The sequence below is a fragment of the Sinohyriopsis cumingii genome, chromosome 16 (assembly GCF_028554795.1).
Source record: "Sinohyriopsis cumingii isolate HCF-2022 chromosome 16, ASM2855479v2, whole genome shotgun sequence".
Lineage (NCBI taxonomy): Eukaryota > Metazoa > Mollusca > Bivalvia > Unionida > Unionidae > Sinohyriopsis > Sinohyriopsis cumingii.
The window spans coordinates 42,008,133-42,030,328 of NC_142976.1; the positions used below are offsets into that span (position 1 = coordinate 42,008,133).

At 39.7% G+C, this 22,196-nt stretch overlaps 1 protein-coding gene across 2 annotated transcripts in view; it reads left to right on the plus strand.

Moving 5' to 3' along the window:
* The first annotated feature begins 355 nt into the window (after window positions 1–355).
* The window catches only part of LOC149780298 (bactericidal permeability-increasing protein-like), a 53,479-nt gene continuing 31,638 nt past the window's right edge, over window positions 356–22,196 (plus strand). The window contains exon 1 of one of the 2 annotated variants that reach the window (XM_089937129.1): window positions 356–789. In XM_089937129.1, coding sequence (XP_089793255.1) covers window positions 576–789 — 214 coding nt within the window. In that variant the 5' untranslated portion in view covers window positions 356–575. The remainder of the gene's footprint in view (window positions 790–22,196) is intronic. The other variant, XM_089937128.1, reaches the window with a different exon arrangement.

Sequence of the window (22,196 nt, forward strand, 5' to 3'; positions counted from 1 at the left end):
AACAAATAAAAATTAAAATATATTGCTTTGTTAAATATATTAATTTTTAAACACATATTTAAAGTATAAACATTAATAAAAGTGCCATAAAAAAGAAGAAAAAGTCAGATTAAATGGATCAATGAAAAATAATTTTTTAAAACAAATACGACATAATTAGATAGCAAGTATTAAGAATTTATTTTGTAAAGCTTTTTTATTATACTTAATTAATTTCAAAACACACACACACACACACACACACACACACACACACACACATATATATATATATATATATATATATATATATATATATATATATATATATATATATACACACATACTAGAAAAGAGCATAACATTCCAGTTGTTCCGTGTCGTTTCTCGAGAAATGATCTAGTTGGAGCCCAGTGTATATTATCATCACTGGGGTGTTATTTTAGCTGCAGACGCAATATTTTATACCTAATAGCCATATACAGGCATGAATACAGGGCTTGTGAGTCAGGATTGTACATGTATTGATGTATGTCATCCATTGTTAAGTAGACGTAAACAGTGAGTGACCAGTTCAGCATAAGAAAAACGATATTATGGATGTTCGTCAGTTTGGGCTGGTGTTCTTTGTGTCTGTATTGACATCAGTGACAATACAGTCTCACGAATCCCTTCTTCATGTACAAGATGACCTTAAAGCAAAGACCATTATACTACCGGACGATGAACAGACAACATTGTATCATAAAGCATTTCAGACGCTTCTCCCGGGATTCAAGTCTAGAGTAACCCTCAAGGGATTAATCTACGGTACTCTCTCTATCTCTCTCTCTCTCTCTCTCTCAGCATTACATCATTACACTCCAGATACATTTTTTTGTTACCGGTGTTTTGGGTTGTTTTCAACTTCCTAAGTAAAAGAGTACTTGGACTGTCTTTGTCACTGTTTGGAAGAAAGGTAACCCATAATAGCAAAATGGTTTACCAAACACGTACATAAAAATGGCACGCACGACACTTTCAATAACAACAATGTGCTCCGGTCTTGTTTTTCTCCATGGCACTGTTTTATAAATTTTCATAAACTTGACTTGGAATTTTTCTTGTCCGATTAAAAATGTCGAAATTCGTGAAATTAAGATTGAGTTATAGTTATAATGCCGAAAATAGCGTTGAAAGACGGTCAAATTTAGACGCACACGTTTGGGATGTGAATAGCAGGTAGACCTCGATATGCTCTGACGTTTAATAGTGTGGTAATAGATAACTATTTACTGCTGTCTCAAATGGGATGAAATAGTTTTAATGCACAACAATGTGTTCTCCATTTGTTCCGCAATTGTTAGACAATATATAAGGCAAGTCACTTCTTGTGTAAAGGTATCGTGGGGATCTTTTAATTTGCTACCGAATGAATGTTGAGATTATAACGCTCTCTCTCTCTCTCTCTCTCTCTCTCTCTCTCTCTGTCCGGGAGGTCGCGGGTTTGAACCCCGATCGAGTCATACCAAAGACTTAAAATTGTTTTTTAAAATGGTACATGCAGCTGTCTGGCTTGGTGCTCAGCATTAAGAGGATAGTGTTAAAACTATTCGGCTTAGTGTCTGAATAATGTGACTGTGTGGGAGATGATGCTACATGTCTGAGGCATGATGCCCCAGTGCTAGACATCACACACTGCAGACATCGTAGCGATATAACTAAAATTGTTAAGTTTAAAGTTATGTTAGAAACCCAACACACACACACACACACACACTCGTCATAAGTAGCAGATATCATACGCTTTAAAGCGAACATGGTCTTACGACTAGTAGCGACGTGGAATAATTCAGGTGTACGACGTTTGGTCCAAGAAGTGCTTGATTAAGGATACAGCTTGCTTATATCAGGCAGTTTTATTATTCCTTAGTCGTAAACTTATCAGAAGTATATGGAATTGTCTAACCAGCCTGCACGTTCCAAATTGCAAGACGCCTTTCAGAATGATTATCAACATCAATGCTACAAATATTGTCTTCTCCATGAATGTAGATGTGTAAATTGAGATAGTCCATGCCTGTGATGGAATGGTGATTAAAAGAAAGTAAGGAATTTAATTTCATATATGTGATATTCTAAGCGACACGGTTATCCTTTAATTGACTTAATCCCAATTTCTCCTGATATTTCTACACTATGGACAGTTATCTTGGGTGACGGACCCCATACTTTCCAAACACTGGTATTTGACACCTAATGGAAAAGGTCAAAGGAACTCCGATTAACATAAACCGAACTTGACTTCATGTAAGGTTTAAGGGGCGTAAGATAAAAATGGTATACAAAGAAAGTGAAATTGCATTAAAAAATATGTGCATTAATTAAATGTTTTGAACTGCTAATATATTGTATTTTAATATTTTTGCAGAGAATAGAACATTTAATTTTGGCAAAAGGCATTGCATTATTTGTCTTGTTGGGATCACAGTGTATAAGTCCACATGAGTCTGACGTTTTATCAATAAAGTACGGCGAATTCTCTGACAGCATAAAAACACCTTATCGGTAATATAATATAAATATAAATTTATATTACCGATAATGTGATTTCATGTTGTCAGAGATTTCGCCGTACTTTATTGATAAAACGTCAGACTCCTGTGATATATGATAGGGATAAAGGAGGTATTTACGGGGATGTGGGTACTAATTTTGCTGCGGTCGAGACAAAAAGGACCTACATAAAATATTTTTGCGAAAATTATAATATGTCAAGGAGGGAAAGTGCATAATTATTATTAAACAGAGTAGCAGCAGAGGGGCTGTACAGACCGAAACTTTTTGCACAATAAACCCCTCCAGGAAACTATTCCTCGATAGAGGGCTTATTTCGACGAAATAAACCCTTCTATTCAGAATACAGGACAAAAAAAAATGTCCCCCGAAAACTCGAAGAGTTTCCAGGGACAAACTCGTTGAGTTTGCACTGACAACTTGGGTTACTTCAATAAATCTGAAACAGTTTCCGTGGCGGGGTCGTTATTGAAAAATCCATGGGTCGGGTCCATCCCCTCTGCTGCTCTGGGAAATGAGTTTCCAAGGAAAAACATTTTTATGTTGCAAATAGTGTATCAAGTCCAATACGGTATCTTGTTCTGGGATCGTGTAAATTTATTGTCACAAATCCGTGAGGTTTTCTTTGAGCATGACTGAAGAAATTTTTAAATTTATTTAAATCCATATCGCCACCACACCAGGTTTGATGAATATTTCTCAGTGTATGTGTATCAACTCCATTGAATATCGCAAGAAGATTACAATTATCCCTGATTACTTTAGGAATTTGTGTATAACGCTGAGTAACATAAATCACATCAGTGTTTTTGTGACGTCCCCGGGAAAATATTCTTGCGGGATTTTTTTGCTTGTCCAACATAACATCATCATACACTACTAGGTTGTTAATTGATTCATCAAGATCCTCGACGCTGGGGGCTTCTTCGATATCAGTGATAAATTCAACAACATCCTCACCGTCTTTACTCAGCGCGCTTGCACTCTCATTAAAATCTTTTATAACGTTATAGCATCGTTGATCATCTACAGATGGAGCTATCAAATACAGTTTATCCCATTTCATCCACTTCATTATCAAGTTCAGCAACAGCTGTGTTTTACCTGAACCGGATGGCCCAATTATAATCGCGCGGATAGAGTTTGGTAGCACTGAATTATGCTTAACTGGCTCTTTCTTTTTTGTCGCAGAAAAATCTGTAATTTCCATTTGTATATAAAGAATAATAATTATGGATCTATATTGTGTGAAGTGTAAGGCACGAACCCCTACGAATGATCTAACAACCATTACAACAAAAAATAACAGACAAGCACTTTCTGGTAAGTGTACGCGATGTGGCACAAAAAAATTTAGATTTCAAAAAAAAAGCGAGAATTTAGCGGAGGTGACATTGCAGCCAAACTTGGAAAGCTCCCCGGAACTCCCTGGGCAAAGTATCCCGGAGAAAAACATCTCCCAGGATACAATTACTGCGGTCCAGGGACCCGACTAGATATCAGACTTGATGAACAATCTAAACCAAAACCGGGAGAGTATCCGATAAACGCTATCGACGCAGCGTGTCACATACATGATGTTGCTTATCGAAGTAAAGATCTACAAGACAGGCATATCGCGGATGTGAAATTAATTCATGCACTAAGCGCCATAAAAAATAAATCATTTAAGGAGTCACTCGCTAATTGGTTAGTAAGATCAGCGATGAAATCTAAATTAGTATTAGGCGCTGGATAATTAAATAAAAATGCAAGCGATTTATTATTCCCCAATCGGATACTGGAGAGGTAACTCAGCAATTAATAAACTCGCCAACGCGGCATCAGTAACACGCGAGGTTGCCAAAAATTGGCTATCAAAACAAGCAATATGGCAAATCTACTTACCACCACCTCGACAAATCAACTTTGCACATTTTGATGTTAGTGTGCCCAATGAAGTTCATCAGGCTGACATACTATTCCTGCCTCATGATACTGTCCGTAGAAAAATATACAAATACGCGCTAACAGTAGTTGATGTTGCCAGTAGATACAAAGAAGCAGAACCGTTAGCGACTAAAACAGCGTCCGAAGTCGCCTCTGCGTTTAAACGAATTTATCAACGAGGACCTCTAAACTGGCCACGATTATTACAAGTTGATCCTGGCAAGGAATTTCAGGGCGCGGTGTCATCACTGACAAAGCAGCATAACGTTACCATACGACGAGGACATACTGAAATTCATCGGGATCAGGCAATTGTTGAGCGATTTAGTAGAACACTCGCTGAGAGATTATTCGGATACCAGTACGCGAGGGAATTCATTTACGATACGAGATCTCGTGAATGGGTTGCAAGACTGCCAAACGTGATAGCCGCACTGAATAATGAAATTACCAGAACAACAAACATGAGACCTGTAAATGCAATCACAAAAAAATATATACCCCGCGTCAGTGAACGCGGACAACAGCAACAAAATGTTTCAACGCAGCCAGGGACGCTAGCGTCCCCACTGCTGGGTAATGTCACCGTTAGGTATTTATACGAACCAGGCGAACTAGAAGGAGGAAAAAAAAGAGCAACCGATCCCACATGGAGTGTTACTACACATAAGATATCCAGCATAACCAGATCAACTGGGAGAAACGCAATCTACAGATTAGATTCGACTGCTCCTCAACGCGGATTTAAACGCGAGCAACTTCAGGTGATTCCCGAGGATACACAATTACCACCCCGATCACTAAAGTGATCCGCACTGAAGTGATTCAATCATTTAAATAACTGCAGCAACACCTCTGCGTCGGTTACACTCAAGACAGGTCAACATCACATTTTCACGTGTATGACCGCGACTGCTATCTATTCTATCTACGGTGAATTGCCTTGGGTCGTTTTTCGAATACTGCCACAGCAATAAACAATTACAACTCGCACAGTGATTATTCTGCTGTTGTTGTAATTGTATTACAAATTCAACATCCAAACTTTGTTTGGGATCAAACTCTCTACCATTTTTTTTGTCGCTCTGTTTGTAACCGGCTAATTTCTTTCTTATTGTGTCATCAGCGATTGAGCTGTCGTTGACAACATCATCTAATACAATTCTTCGTAACTGACCTATCCTTCTTACTCTTGACACGGCTAAATAAACTAAATTTGACCACTCGATGCGATCATCAACAATCCAAACTGTTGTATCTGAAATAGTTAGTCCCTGCGAACTGTGGATGGTCATAGCGTATCCTAGCGTCCACGGGGATTTGCTCATTTTCAGTGCCTGTTCAACAGCATCAACATCAACTGTGACAATATCATTTAATACTAAATTCTGTTTCTCCGGACCCGACGCAGTCAGGCGCCCTGGAATATCAACATCAATATTCTGCAATCGCGTATCAGCTGGTCTATAACACAACGGCACTGGCAACATGGGAAATTTCTTCTGATGTAACTGAAATAACCGCTGCTGAAGTGTGTCCCTGACTATCTTTCTACTTGCCACAATTAAATCACCTGGTTTCCACGTTTCCCAAAAGTCGCTCAGCGAAGTCTCTGGAATTATTTCACGCATTATCTCACACTGGACTTTATTGGTTTGTAGCCTGATCAGTGCCTTAAACTCTTTCAGCGTTTCATCGAGTGCTCTAACATCGTTAGTTATTTCCTCATAATAATCTACAAAAGTTTTCAGCCACTCGTGTGGAGATTCACCTGTAAATGGGGGTGGTTGACCATGATCGCCGCACATCACCACTGCGGTATTTTTCTTTAGCAGCCAATCCAGAAACTGTTTTAATGTATCCAACGGCACAGTGTCTATCTCATCCCAGATGATTTTCTCGGGAATATATTTCGTTCCCATTCGTTCAGGTGTCCACGTGCCGCCGCTGTATTTGAAAAAACTGTGATACGTGCACGCGTTAACATCCCGTTGTCTCATCTCCCTGGCAAGTCTGTGTGTGGGTGTTAGCACAATCATGTCAGAGTTTCTAAATAATTCAATCGCTCGAGTTGTTTTACCAGAACCACCAGGACCGTTCAGATAAACTGTTTTGTGTCTTGTAACAGGATCGTGCACCGGCGGCAACAACGAAGTTGCCCCCGACGAAACCATCGAAGATATTTCTGCGCTGCGATACTCATCCTCGATTTCAACATCAGCCGATTTACAATATCCGTGTAACATTTCATTCTTTATTCTCCACGAGCCCCACGATGGATCATCCGATATAACATTATCCAACAGCGCTGAGTGTTTTTTATCAATATAAAATGAATCCGTTGCAACTCTCACTGCGGCAACAGGGAATCTATTGATCATCGACAACAAATTTATGGATACATAAGCCAGCATCGAAGATCTCAAATGTATGTACTGAGATGATTCTCCGTCAATATAACTAAAAACAGTCCCTAGTTTTTCCCCGTTTGACAGAAACACATCTTTGCGGTTACAGAACATGTTGTTCGTGGCTGCATCAGCGACAATAAGATCCAATTCAGTCTTGTCCATGATTAATCGACTGTGATGTTGTTTATGATCATACGCTCCACCTTGAGTGAATTTCCCTATTATTCTTCGTCCTAGATCTTTTGCTGTGCTTTCATCATTTCTGAGTTTGCTTTTAAGTACTTCAGGAGCTTTCTTGATGATAGCGTCGATAGAAGTTTCTGGATATTCTCGTGACCAATCTTCGATGACTTCTTCTAACGTAACCGGCGTTGGAGTTGGCAACCAAACTTCGGTTTGACGACAATAACATATAATCGCTTCGCTGACCGTCAGCGACAACAGTATTCGACTGTCAAGCATGTATCGCAATAACACTATCGGTGCCCATCGCTTCTCAACGAAATGTCTGCCAAACCAAACATAACACACAGGATGTAAATCCTTAGCGAATTTAAACGACGACACACAAGCAAATCCGGTCAAGTCAAAATCGGGTAAAACACCGTTGACAGCTACTCTTGTCATGGTATTGCCAGCGTGGCCAAACCGTTTAAAATATTCGCTGCATTCTCCACGCCCAAGGAAACTTCCTGGATAACACGCCGTCATGTCCACGGATATCATACCGCGGTGATCATACTGAGTATTCCACAAACCGCCGTGTCCGTATTCGACACAGCTCTGCTGGATATCAGCAAGAAAACTTTTCGGAGTTGGTCTCCATTAATTTCGTTCCCGGGCTACATGCGCGACAACACCCGGGACAGTAAAACAGTGTGTCAGTAACGTATCAGTGTTGCCAGCATGATATTTTTCTGCGAGTTTTTTCATTTCCTGCTGTAACGCCATTGTTCTGTATATTTCCCCGTTGGGTCTCACAAACTGATCATATTCTCCATCTTCGCTACTTCTGAATAACCACACAGACACTGGATCGGTTTTACTTATCTGATAAATAAAATCAAACATGCTCCCAGAATTGCTTTGCAATTCCGGATAATACTTCACAACACGGTCTTGCGGAAATATCCTAACCGAGTCAGTCCAGGCGTGACTGTTATGATCGATAATAGTTATTGGTGTTCCACGGGAATTGTATTTACACTCATACAATACCTCACCGGTTAACGATGAAACCGTTATAGGAAATTTTAGTAATCGCTCTAGCTCAGCAACATCATTTATTGACGCTCCTTTATCCGCTACTCGTGTCGCCCACGCTGTTATTTTAGTTTGTCTTAGCGGTGTTAGGCCGTTTCCTCGCATTGCATTTTTAAAATGTTCCATTACTCGCTCAGCTACACAATTCAACACCGACACCTTCATCGGTTTGAGTTTATCAACGCGTGGTTTCTTCATCGGATAAATTCCATAAACAACTGCGGTCACAGGATACGCTCTGGCATAATATGGTATATCAATCCCAACAAGTACTCCCGGTTTTGAGTCTTTACTTAACAGAACGGTTTTTCCACGAACGCCTCTGGCATCAAGAACAGGGTCTAGTTTGTCTCTGATAATCCACGTTCCCTCGCCGACTCCAACAATAAATTTTATCTGTACGAAATATCTTCTATCGTCGAGATACCCAATTATGTTACGCGCGATTGTATCGTTCATGGTAGCATCAATGATACGGTCACGAGAAATGCTTTGCATTTCCCGAGAAACGCTCGCGTTTCCGAGGATAATTTTATACGAAGACCACGTGTGTGCGGCACCATCACGACGAAACTCTTCTTTGGCATTCTTGATAACACCAATTACCTCTGCTAACTCTCTTCGTCGTGGATCAGCGGTTAACCGGTCAAGATCGAATCTAGAACCTGATATGGGTTTTATTCTGGATAGTCTTTCAAAACCCATTATTATAATTAAGACAAATATTTAAATAGACAAATATATTATATGATGAACCAATGCAAGTGGATCAAACTAAATTCATCAGCGCCGTGTAGCAAACCCTGCAGAGGCGAATACTGTGGACAACATGCTCAACAGGTCCGCGGTGGGAGTCTAGGACCGATACCGTGTATCAGATGCGGCATTGGAGTACGAGGAAAAACGCAATTATGTTCAGCGTGTGGTGGAAAACGCTATCGAGAACTAAAACGGTATTATGATAAAAAAAATCCAGACTGTGATAACGCTCTCAAATGCGAGCGTGATTACATAAATAAGTTTTCAGACAAATTATGAATTAGACAATGATTTGCTTATAGTATAATGAATCAAGAATTCGTCCGACATCCAACTATTCCAAATTATGAGGCAAACCGAGATGGCATAGTGAGAAACTACAGGCTGAGGAAACAAGTTGGTACAGTTGATAATGCTGGTTATTTAAGATTTACTGTTAGGAAAGGGAGGTATTTATGTCATCGTTTCGTCTATGAGGTTTTTAACGGAGAGATCCCTAAAGGCCTTGTCATTGATCATATTAACGGGAACAGACTTGATAACAGTATTGAAAACCTTCAAGCGATCACTCAGAGCAAGAATACCATACGAGGAAGAGTTAAATGTAAAACAGCTATAAGAAGAGCAGTGAAATCTGTGAATGTTGAGACTCGTGAAGAAATAATATTTCAATCAATGAGCGCAGCCGGTAGGTATTTCGGTATTTGTCCACCTTCTGTACAGCATGTCGCAGATGGGATCTACAAAACAGCATTTTCAAAGAAGCTCAAACAGAAGATTTCATTCTGTTATATAACTCTTATCGTTGACACAAACGACGATAACTCCTCCGAGAGTGTGTAACGCTTTGCAGAGTTGTCGTTGCTGGTCAGAGGATTTGCTCCCCCTAAGAAAGCCACCTTGATAAAATATTTTATCGAGTTCATAACATGTAATCATTTATTTACCGTAGAATATATATTTTTTTACAAACAATATCCTCGTTTTACTGAATATATCCGACTGTTTTGCTCTTCTGTGCTTGTTATATGACCGCGCTTAAGAAAACATACAATTAAAATATTTTAAACAAGTCCCGCCCACTGCTAGAGCGAATTTCCAACTCGCAAGTAACAGTTGGGTTATATACGAAATCGCTCCCTAAGACCTTTGGGTCGATCGAAAGTCAGCACGCGCAAGCAAAACCATAAATTTAATCCGCCAATGGCGGGTGTCTTTTGTGCACCATCCAATGGTCGATTCAATGGATGGTTTTGCTCTGCTGCTGACCGTAGAAAATGACCCACCTGTGTATGTTTGTGTCGTCATAGGATAAGGTCTTAGGATAAGTTAGGATAAGATTACATGTTCATTGTGCCTTTACTTGCTGTCATACTCGAATCAGAGGTTAAAGGTTGTCTGTTCTGTACCGTCTCTTAGGATAAGATTACATGTTCATTGTACCTTTGCTTGCTGTGATACTCGAATCAGAGGTAAAGGTTGTCTGTTCTGTACCGTCTCTTAGGATAAGATTACATGTTCATTGTACCTTTGCTTGCTGTGATACTCGAATCAGAGGTAAAGGTTGTTTGTGTTGTCAAATAAATGTTTGCCGGGCCTGCTAGAGAACTCGATCCTAGAAGCCAGGGCTGTCTCGTCTTGTAAATAAATGTGCCTCTGAGTCACTTGGCAGTCAGAGGGGTCCGTCCTTAGGATAAGTTACGTGTTATATGTTTGTCCTTGTCAATTCACTAAACACGTCCTCTTGAGCCTATAGAACGTTATTTGACGATCTAGAGGCTCTTGCAGGGGATAAAGTGTTTCGTGTTACATGTTGTATTGTCATGTCGGAAGCAGTCCTCGTGGGGTTCTAGAACGTTATTTGACGATCTAGGCCCTTGCAGGGGATAAATGTTTCCGACTGTCTCGTTTTGTTTTGGAAAGCTAGCGTTTCTCATGCAAAGTGTTTCTATTAAAAATATAAAAATATATAATAATATGAATCACGAAAATATAAATACCATACTTGTTGAAATTAAAGAATTACAACAGCGAGGTTTTAATATTTTACTAGACACTGAAACAATTATGTCAGATTTTGAATCCTTGAATGAGCTATCACGCTTGGGGAAGAACAATCTCCCTGCTCGTTATAGGTTCATTAAGGGTTTGCAAGATCGTGTTTACAGATCACTTGCCGGGATAACTGAAAATCAGGTATCTGAATTTATTCCACTGTGCCGTGCAGTTGAGAAGATTCGTCTTGGATTGTCACAAGAGTATGAGACTCGAAAATTAATTAGCACCAGGGTGAGACGGTTAAAAGGTTATATAAAGAATCTAGACACGGAAATGCCTTGCATTTCTGACAAAAATACTAGTGTTTCTGACTACGAGGCCGACAAGGAAGTATAAACCGCATAGCGTGTGACTCACAGCACAAAGTGAAAGTAGAACCTGAGAACGCTAGCGCCCCCCCCCCCCCGCTTGGAGTGTAAAGCACATTTCCACGGGTAAAAAAAAAAGTGTATTATTTTTTTTGCCCTTGGAAACTCAAAGAGTTTCTCAAGTGAAGGGCGCTTTCAGATTTTCAGGATTTGCTTAAGCGTTTCAACATCAATACAGGAATGAGAATAGTTCATAATCTGTTCTCGTTGACACCAAACTATGATCATATGATTTTGCTGTAGCTCTGTTAATTGTGACGGAGTTAACAAGAAGTCTTCGTCACCATACACGTCAATAACTATTTTAACGGGGAAATACTGTTCTGGGAATGTCTGTATTTGAAATGCGGTTTTTATTGCCTCGTAAAGAATTTGCTTATCATGAATATGAACTCGTGCATGAATGTACTCGGGTTGATACATTATACACAACCGTTTTTTTTTAAATGCGTGCTAGCACTTTCAACGATAACTTATGCTGGTTTTGATAGGGTATTTGCACGATAAAATGACGAAAATGGATCAGTGCAGAAAAAAAAACTATTATAAATATTATGGATCCCTTGACTTAGGACTTCACCAGTAAGTTTATACTAACAGTCTCGTCACGCAGGTCCAACAAATTCCCCCTCTGGTCGGTGAGTTTGAAATTTATCGTTGACAACCACGGGTTATGACACCGTAGATAGACCGGATTGATTGGTTCTTGCACAATCAGAAAACCAGGGGGGTCTCTTGGTGTGAACGTATACAGGATAAACCCCTGTTGTGCCGTCGTAGTATCTGATGCGCTGTAACTGCCATCGATGACGTCACATACAAGATTGACCGCAATAACATCTGTGATATTTACGATCCCGGGTGAGATGTGTCTGCCATCGGATGCTGTACTGTTGTCGTGCTTGAGAATAACAGGTTGTGGTTTTATTCGTTCGTACGCGGCAAGAATATCTTCGAAAGATTGATCGATGAGATCAGAGACTGATTTTCTCAGCTCGGGCACGTTATATCCAGGAAATTTAAAATCTGAAATATCATTCACTTGAATACCATATTTAATTGCAAAATCTGCTCTGGCTATCTGTCTATAATTATCATCGATATAGTCTTTAAGATCCAGTAAAGCCTGAATTATTCTTAGATTTATAGTTTCCATGGCCGATGCGAGTTTGTTTAGTTTTTCTATGGTTGTGATAATATTATCACGCGGACTTGTTAAATCAGAAATATAATCTTGGAAATATACTCGCAGGAGTTGTAGCTGTTGTTTATGTACTAGATTGATCGGAATAAATAATTCAGATTCTATATCATCTAGACGGTAAACACGGAGCTCCTGCCCCCCCTTAACACGTGGAGCTTCTATACTCCAAGTATCGGGCATTAAAGTACTTTTTCTTGCTAGTAATTGATCTGCAAGGAGTAAATAATAATTGTACTCGAGGTCGTGTAGTGCTTCTTTATAGGTCATAAAATCCGATTTTTCAGGTTTTGGTGGACGAGGTTTAACCTCGGGGGCCTTTGGCCATCCTAATAATGTTCGGATTGAGCTGTTATAAATATCCACGGCGTATCCTGGCGTTGAGATTTCAATGACCGCAGACAGCGTTGGTTCATGAGCTGTTATAGATATTTTGGCTTCCTTGCCGGTGATTCGTTTTATTTGGCGTTGTATCTCATTATTGATTTCTTCGATCTGATAACTCCCAGTGGGAAGTGTAATTGTATTCCAGTCAAGTTCACCCTGTTCGCCGGAGTCGGCTTTGCTTTTCCCGAACACGAATGAATTATTTGGCTGCAGACCACCAAATGATGCCGACCTAACATTGGGCCAGCTGTGATACACACTGAGCTTTGCTAACGCGATTTCACTCACTGGAATTGGAGTTCGAAAATTAATACCGAATTCTGGTGTCGTCGAGGACACTGAGATCATTGTGGTCCTTACCGGTGTTGTGTTTGTGACTATTTGTTGAAGCAGTTCTATTGACATTATTTATTTGTTTAGTTTTCAAATAGTCATTGTACGCATCTGACATTAGTTTGAATTCAGAATCTGATATCGTAGCGTCGCTACTTTGCACGTCTAACGATGATGATATCAGCGATGATAATTTCTGATATGCGGTCGTGGCTGTATTTAATTTTGTCGTGTAATCGTGTAATTTTGTGTTAGCACATGATGATATTTTTTTTGCTATGATGCCGAAAACTCCAGCTGTTGTTGTGGCCGCGGAAACACAGATCGTGGCGGCGACTGCTGCAGTTACCGGAGTGACCGCTGATAGTATTGCTCCGGCAGATGCAACAACGGCAGATACTGAATAAACCATAATATCCAGCACTGTTATGCGGCGCTTGTATTTTTTTACTTTTTGACTAGTTACTTCGATGACAGTTTTTAACTCAGATTGCCACTCACGGACTTGATTGTATCGATATTGTTGAGCATCTGGCGTCGTTGACATTATTCAATTACGCGGTAACCAATTGAGGCGTTGCAGCGACGAATTCCAAACAAAACCAGTAAGATGTTGCTGTTAAACTATCGTCCTCGGCTTCAAGCATAAATGTTTCCTCGGTTCCGCTGTTTAGTATTACAGTGCAAACCCCGGAATACTTATCGGTGGAATGTCTCCAAGGATATGTTGTGAAGATTTCAAATTTAGCGGCTGAAAACACAGACAACCTGTAAACACCGGTGGCTGTTGCTGTATATTTGATAGTGTTATTTTGTCGTGACCATGTTGCGAATCCCGATGATACCGTGAATACGATGTTGGTGATATGCCCCGGAGTAACTCCAGTGGGAACTTTAATCAAACTGGTTTTGTTAACGATATCAGGAATACCCGATACGATATCCTGCTGTGTTTGTTTGATCGTGTTAATGTCGGTCTTTACATCAGCGAGTTTTACATCGACGACTGGAGGAGTCCCAAAGAACTTATCCACGACCTCATCAGTTTTTACGAAGTTTCTTCGAAATCTTGTAAACGCGCCCACGTGAACATCATGCTCTGCACGCAGCGTATTTAGTTTACCGTTGACGATGTCCACGTATTGTTTGTTTGACGCATCCTGGTCGGATTCGGGATTCGCTAACGCGGTTATTTTGTTGCCGCTCATGCTGAGTTCGCCTGTCATCGTGTCACCGGCTTTTTTCACACATTTATCAACACCTTTATCAATACTGTCTTTGATGCTTGCGATTGATATATTCGAGTCCTTGATCCGGCCGCCATCACTAAATGCAACGAAGTTATCCTTGGTAGCTCCAAGAACTCTGCGAATTATATCATTCCACTTAATGTTGCTCGTTCTTAGTTTTCCTTGCCTGTCTTGGAAAATAGCAACTTCATCTGGGTCAACTCCAGCTATATTCAAAAGATTATCGACTTCATCTTTGGTCGCATATTTTGAGAGATCAGCATCTGTGCTTGGTTTACCTCCTCGTGTGAAAGGTCTTCCGTAAATATCCACCATTATTCTTATTGCTGTTTTTCAAATGCTAGCATTTCTCGATGCGGTATATTCATACACTACTTTATGAGGAGGAGTTGCTGGATTTCTTGAGATTGCATCAAGAACATTTAAAACCTCCCTCCCACAAATGGGCGGATCAATTAATGTTTGTGTTGGTAACGTCGACTGCCACACTGGAACATTAGAAAATCTGCTGACATACTTGAGAAACTCAACTGGCGGTGCTAAACCGTACGAATCAAAATAGATAATTCCACGTGGATCGATCGCGTAAGCAACCCAGTGAGTTCCCGGACCATCTTTGTTGTCGAGATTGATAATGCCAGTTTCTGGATTATTCGGTCGTTGCGGTAATTGATCTCGCATAAATACGCCTCTGAAATGTTTTACACGCAATTTTTTAACAGCATCGAGTAAATCAAAATTGCTCAACGGCGTTAGAATTTTTTTGGATACCATGATGGTGGAGTTCCTGGTAGTCTTAGACCGCGTCCCTTTTTTTTCTTGTATCCTTTTCCCGTTGCCTTTTTTAGTGCCATTCCAGCTGCAGTTCCAACTGCACCGAGTGCTGCGGCTTTTGCTACGGCTGGTGCTGCCGCGGCAATCAACGCCGGTATTGCTGCGAGAAGAGGAAATATTCCACCGGTTTTAGTCATGTCCTTGATAGCTGCAGCAGAGAAATCAAGTCGGACGCCGGTTTTTGCTGTTAGTGCCTTATTAAAATGTTTAAGCTGAGTATTAGTCAACGACAATTTGTTTGGACCACCAGTAATCTGATCTCGTTTTAGTGTTATTGATGTCCCGCACGTGCTTGCGTTCTTTGATTGCAATTTCTTCGTTTGACCGGAAGTCAAGGTGACATTAACATGACTGTATGACATTATATCCTAAGTTTGATTTTAATTGCGTTACATATTCTCGATTGGAGCGTCGATGACCCTCATTCGTCCGCCAACACCTTCAAGCAGCATTGCTTTATCGGAGAGTATGACAGCAATCGCTCTGTAACCACCAGCAGGAACACCTACACGAGCTCGGAAATGTAGGTCGACAACAGATTGTTTAACCAGATCAAGATGTTCCAGCGAAAAGTAATAAATCGGATATAAACTCATAAAGTCTCGCTGTGATATTTGCAGGCCAGTGTCTACATTAAGGTCGCGCCCCATAAATGACATCAGACGATGATACGCGCGTGCGACACGATGATGTTCGAAATCTATTAATATATCCTCAGATGGCTCCTGATGCCCATTTATTCTCAACGAAACTTCAGAAACTCCAAGTGTATCAAATACCATTGGATTTCTTTCCTGGCTATCTGTTCTAGCACGGTATTGAAATGCAATGAAAATATGTCGTGGTGCTGATACTCCTTGTTGCGATGATATATGCCATGTAAACAACCCACCATTATCACCCTGAATAACGTCTGTGGTTGTTGTTTTCCAGGATAGCAGTGATTTACCGCCCGTGTCCATGAAAGACAACAGTCGTTGTTCTTCGGTGATTGACGGAGACAACACTGGCATCCACAACCACAGTTTAGTTAGTATTACCTGACCAGGGGCAACAGCAGCATCTCGCCAGATAGCGTCATTATCATCAGGTTTTCGCACAAGTACAACTGTGTGTTTGGCACCGAATATGACCTTGTGGACATCTCTGCAGAATCCAAAGATGTGAGACAATGGAATCACACCTGAGAACTCTTCATCTCCACTTAACATCGATCTACGTGTTGCAAAACCCAAATTAAAATTTTCGTTCATCGATGCAACTGCGTCACCGGCATTATTCATTGTTACATTCCTGTTCTCGGGGCTGTCGGTTATATCCTTTGCAAACATCATTGATGGTCCGGCTGATCTGGTGTAATCATCCGAGTATCTCGCCAACCCGAGAATTGTTGTGGCAACGTCGACGTTATCATGAATTGTTTCAATTTCTTTTCCATCTATCATGTAAATAGCGGATTTAAATAACGCCATGATGCCGTTGTTAACAAATCCAACTCGGTCGCCGATTCCGTAGTTAGTGTTATCATTCTTTAAAAGCCTACCTTCAACTTCGATGAAGGCCTCAGCGGGCAAGAAGTATCTACTTGTATCCTGGACCTGTAGTTCAATTCTTCCGCGTTGGTTAGGATCACGTGCTTCATAAGAATAATATTGAAAATCACGTACAGAATCATCTTTAAGTACTGGTTTGGACATATCAAACGCGTCATTGGATTTTCGTGCAAACATTATTATTATTTGTGATGATCTAATTAAAATGTTATCGTCACCGGAAACCACTACCAGCTATCAAATTAGCAGTTACACTATCTTGCAACGCTTTGGAGGTAATTCCTGCTGTTGCGATCTCAGCTAATTTCTGATTTACGGCCTTATTTACTACGCTACTAACATTTGCCGGCATAGCTTCAGTGGATGGTAGTTTTACTGGCACCAACCTCTCGACTGGGTTTTTTTTTTCGTATCAGCTGTGCTAGTCGATCCTTGATTGATTGAAATGCTTTCCCGGCAAGACTACCAACAGTGCCAATGGCTTTATCCTTGACAACATCAGCGGCTTTCATCGCGAATTGTTTTGCTAACGGTCCAGCTTTCGGAGCGATTCTTGTGACTAAATCCCTAACAACATCACCGACTCCATCTCCGTAAACAACCTCGTATACTGGTAATCGTGAGTTTACTACTCTGACACTTCTTGGTCTGCGAAAAGAATCGTGTAGTATCATTTTATTTAATTATTGTTTATCTAACTGAATTTGCTAGCAAATTTAATTATTAGTCGCTGTGGTAACCGTCTGCGAGTTCATCAATGAGCCCCCGGTAGATGCTGATATCCATGATGCCACGCTGAAATAGTCTCTGACAGATATCTGCGGCTTCATTTATAATTTCCGGAGAATTGTTTCCGGCACGTCTTCCTCCGATGAGAACTTCCAACCGTGATACATCATCGATGATATTATTAGGGCAGGCAATAAAACCGGATCCTAAACCCTCCCCTGTTGATGGTACAATTCTTGGGGATAAAATATCTTGAGGCAAACTTTCAGAAGATGTTGTTAAGTTAATTATCGGCGACCTAGTTTGTTTGAATTTTTGGCCCCGCGGACTTCCTTCAGATGCAGCCTCGTATTCACTTAACGGAGTTAGGTCAGGATCTATTGCTCTTCGCCGTGAAGGATATTGTTGTCGTTCTGTGTGTTGCAACGGTGATTTTTCTTCTTGAGGTTGCGATGGTGGAATTTCAAGTTTACGTATAGCATCTACAAGTCTATCGTATTTTGTATCGTCCCTGCTGATTTGTTTTTTATTTTCACGTATACGATACGAATATTTGATAAAATTATCATCTGTCATAGAACCGTGTTCTGGGTTTAAAGACACATCTCTTCTAATCAATCCTAACAGTATTGTCTCAGGTAATTTCTCTTCTGGTACATTTTTAAGAAGTTCAATATAATCCGGCGTAAATCTTTTGGCGGGGTCAGTAATTCTCCCTGTTACTCGCTTACCAGCAGGTACTGACACAACAACTTCATCGGGTGGAGGCGGGGGTTTAAGTCCAGCTGAAATATCCTGTAAAATTTTCCTTTGCTCTATTAAAGCCTCTTTGGTAACAGCTGCGGATTTTTCAGTAGCTTTGGTCACGGGTTTAAATAATTCCTCCGTAGTCTCTGCAAAGCCTTCCCGTGCTTGCTGTCTTAGTTGTAATTTTTGTCTGACACTATCACGGACAGGAAGAAATTTCTGAATTGCTTCGAGACGTTCTCGAGCTAATCTAGTCGTATGTGCTTCTCCAATATTTGCCATTATTTATTTGTCAATGATTTAATTCCGCTAACATAAAAATGTTTTTCCTTGGAAACTCATTTCCCAGAGCAGCAGAGGGGATGGACCCGACCCATGGATTTTTCAATAACGACCCCGCCACGGAAACTGTTTCAGATTTATTGAAGTAACCCAAGTTGTCAGTGCAAACTCAACGACTTTGTCCCTGGAAACTCTTCGAGTTTTCGGGGGACATTTTTTTTTTGTCCTGTATTCTGAATAGAAGGGTTTATTTCGTCGAAATAAGCCCTCTATCGAGGAATAGTTTCCTGGAGGGGTTTATTGTGCAAAAAGTTTCGGTCTGTACAGCCCCTCTGCTGCTAGAGTTTAATTTTAGAATAATGGATACTGTGTGAAAAGAATTCGTTCACAAATGTATAATACTTACGTCCATTGAAGTATGTAAACTGTACAACTAGTGATACTTTGTTGTTGTTGAGTTTAATTATAGTGGCGTGCGCACAATTGTGCATGTGCCACTTTTTTTTCTGACTGCACCGCAGCCTGCTAGTTGTTCCTGGGGAAGGGAATGGTGCCACCTCCACCAGGCTTTTTTGGGTTCAAGGAACCCTGATAGTTTGGCCTCAATATGTGGGTCCATAAAGGTCCCTTACAGTTGAATGGTTGCTATCATTACTGGGAAGGAGAGCTCGGGAACGGTCCTGGTTGCTTCACATCGCTGGTTTCTTGTTGCATTTGCCTGGTGTTTCTTGCTTTTTTCAAAAATATATAATTGTTTCTTTTCTTTTTTCTTTCTTTTTTTTTTCTTCAAAATGTTCTAGAAAGGGGACGTGTTCTATGCTGTTTTATTGATGTTATTTATAAGTTTTTAGATATTACCTCTTTAAGTTATTTATTTATTACTGTTTTTAGAGATTGAATGTTATTTATACTTTATTTAGCAAGAGACCAGAGTCGTTAAGGACATCTATGACCGGAGTCCTAGCTGATTACTCGGTTCGTTAAGGACATCTAGGACATCCGATTTTGCGGTTTCCTTAGTTTTTGATAGGTGCTTCTTAAGTGAATTATTTATTAATATTTTTATAACATTGAATGATATGTTGTGGGTTGTTATAGGTTGTTATGTGGGGGGCTTATGAATTTATTTAGCTAGTTACTGGGTCTTTTGGTTTTTTTCGGATAGTAATTGTATTTTGTTCCTAAGTCCTGCTGAATCTACGAATTTATTTATATTTTTATATGCTGATTGTTTATTTTTATTAGAGTACATAAGTAACTCTGGGTATGTGTGTTGTGATCCAATCTTCTTTTGGTTTTTGATAAATATTTTCCTAGCGGGTTGATATTTTGGGCATATTTTGAATACGTGGTGTAGATCTTCGGTGGTGTGGCAGTTAAAGCAGTTAATGGTTGCTGGTTTGGATAATATAAACCTTCCAAAACTGCTTGCTAGTTTAGTTTTTCCAGTTATTATCCTGTTTATGGTATTCTGTTCTAAATACGTACCCTTATGTAACTGTATGTTCCTATCTACGTTTTTTTTTTTTTTGATTTCATGGTGCTTTTTACCTTTTGTGGAGGAGTTCCAAAAATCTTGCCATTTTTGGTCTATATATGTTTGTGCGAAGCTTAGTACTTCTGTAGAGCTATAGTTAAGCTTGATAGAGTTTTAATCTCCTAGTTTGTTTTGTGGTTTGTGATTGAATGTTATTTATACTTTATTTAGCAAGAGACCAGAGTCGTTAAGGACATCTATGACCGGAGTCCTAGCTGATTACTCGGTTCGTTAAGGACATCTAGGACATCCGATTTTGCGGTTTCCTTAGTTTTTGATAGGTGTTTCTTAAGTGAATTATTTATTAATATTTTTATAACATTGAATGATATGTTGTGGGTTTTTGTGTGGGGGGCTTATAAATTTATTTAGCTAGTTACTGGGTCTTTGTGTTGTGATCCAATCTCCTTTTTGTTTTTGATAAATATTTTCCAGTTATTATCCTGTATATGGTTTTCTGTTCTAAATAGGTACCCTTAGGTAGCTGCATGTTCCTATCTATTTTTGGATTTCATGGTGCTTTTTACCTGTTGTGGAATTCCAAAAATCTTGCCATTTTTCGTCTATATATGTTTGTGCGAAGCTTAGTACTTCGGTAGAGCTATAGTTAAGCTTGATAGAGTTTTGATCTCCTAGTTTGGTTTGTGCAACTTTGTCTGCTGTTTCGTTGCCAGAGATTCCAATGTGCGACGGTATCCACATGAGCTCGACTAATTGAAGTGCTGTGGTGATATCATCGATTGATTAGCATGCTCTGTCGAGGAATTGTTCCCTAGAGTGTGTATTGCGATTTTGGATCGATTTGATAACGCTCAGGGAATCGCTTATAATGACTGCCTTAGGTATTTGGTTGTCTTTGATCCATTGTAGTGATTCAAGTATAGCCCAGAATTCAGTGGTGTAAATCGAGGAATAGTCAGGTAATCTGGATCCCGTTTGTATATTGAATTCAGGGATGACTATTGCTGCTGCTGTTCTTGGTGGGTTGTTTGTTTTTGATCCATCGGTATATATTACTAGTGATACTAGGAACTTTTGTGATACGTAATTCTTGAATAACTTCACGATGAACGTACCAACAGCGCATTTATGCAGATGCTTTAGAATGAATGAACGAATGAATGAATGAATGAATGAATGAAAAATTGTGAAGTTACACACATTTTACTAGAGGTGCGCATTTTTAGCGGTATACCGTTTGACCTTGGTGTTGTTTCACGGTGGTACATTTTCACTGTACCGGTAATTCGGTAGTTTCCGTCAGTAAAGAATATACGGAAATTCCCAATTAATCTTGTTACGGCTTAAAAAATAGTAACAGTGCGATTTCATTATTCATGACAAAATAGTTGTTTTTTTCTTCTTCAAAACAGTATCTTTTCTTTATAAAACAGTCGTATCTGTCACAAGTTAATGGTCAATATTACAAATATAATTACATTTTTTCTTTTCTTTCATCGCATGTTTAACACTTTTCAAGTGTGTCAACGCGTTGGGCCAATAGGATACTGTGAAAAATATTAGGGCCAAATCCAACTTTCTGACACATTTGGGATTAAAAAAATCAACAGCAACAAAACCACATGTCATGTTTTAGATTATTTTTTTATTAGCTTATGTGCATATGTTAATAAGTACATGTATTCCTTTATAAGATTGCTAATCATCCTACGATTTTCATATCGTAACCTCGGCAAGCGAAGATGATGACTCTACGGCAAAACGCAGTCTCCGTTGATTTTATTAGAAGTATCCAACTTTTCTACAAGAGCAAAAAAAAAAAAAAAAAAAAAAAAACCCCAACAAACAAATGATTTTGTTTCTTGCTCCAAATAGAGTTTTCAATATCCACATATCATTCGTTTTAGATAATTGTAATTCTCGTCGGAATAATTTCAAATTGTTTTTGAATTTATGCGATGGGAGTCTTCCTTACGAACAGACTAACTTACATATGGATATGCAGACATATAGACGAACTAAAGTGGAAAGCAAACCGACAGACATTCACCCAGGAAAT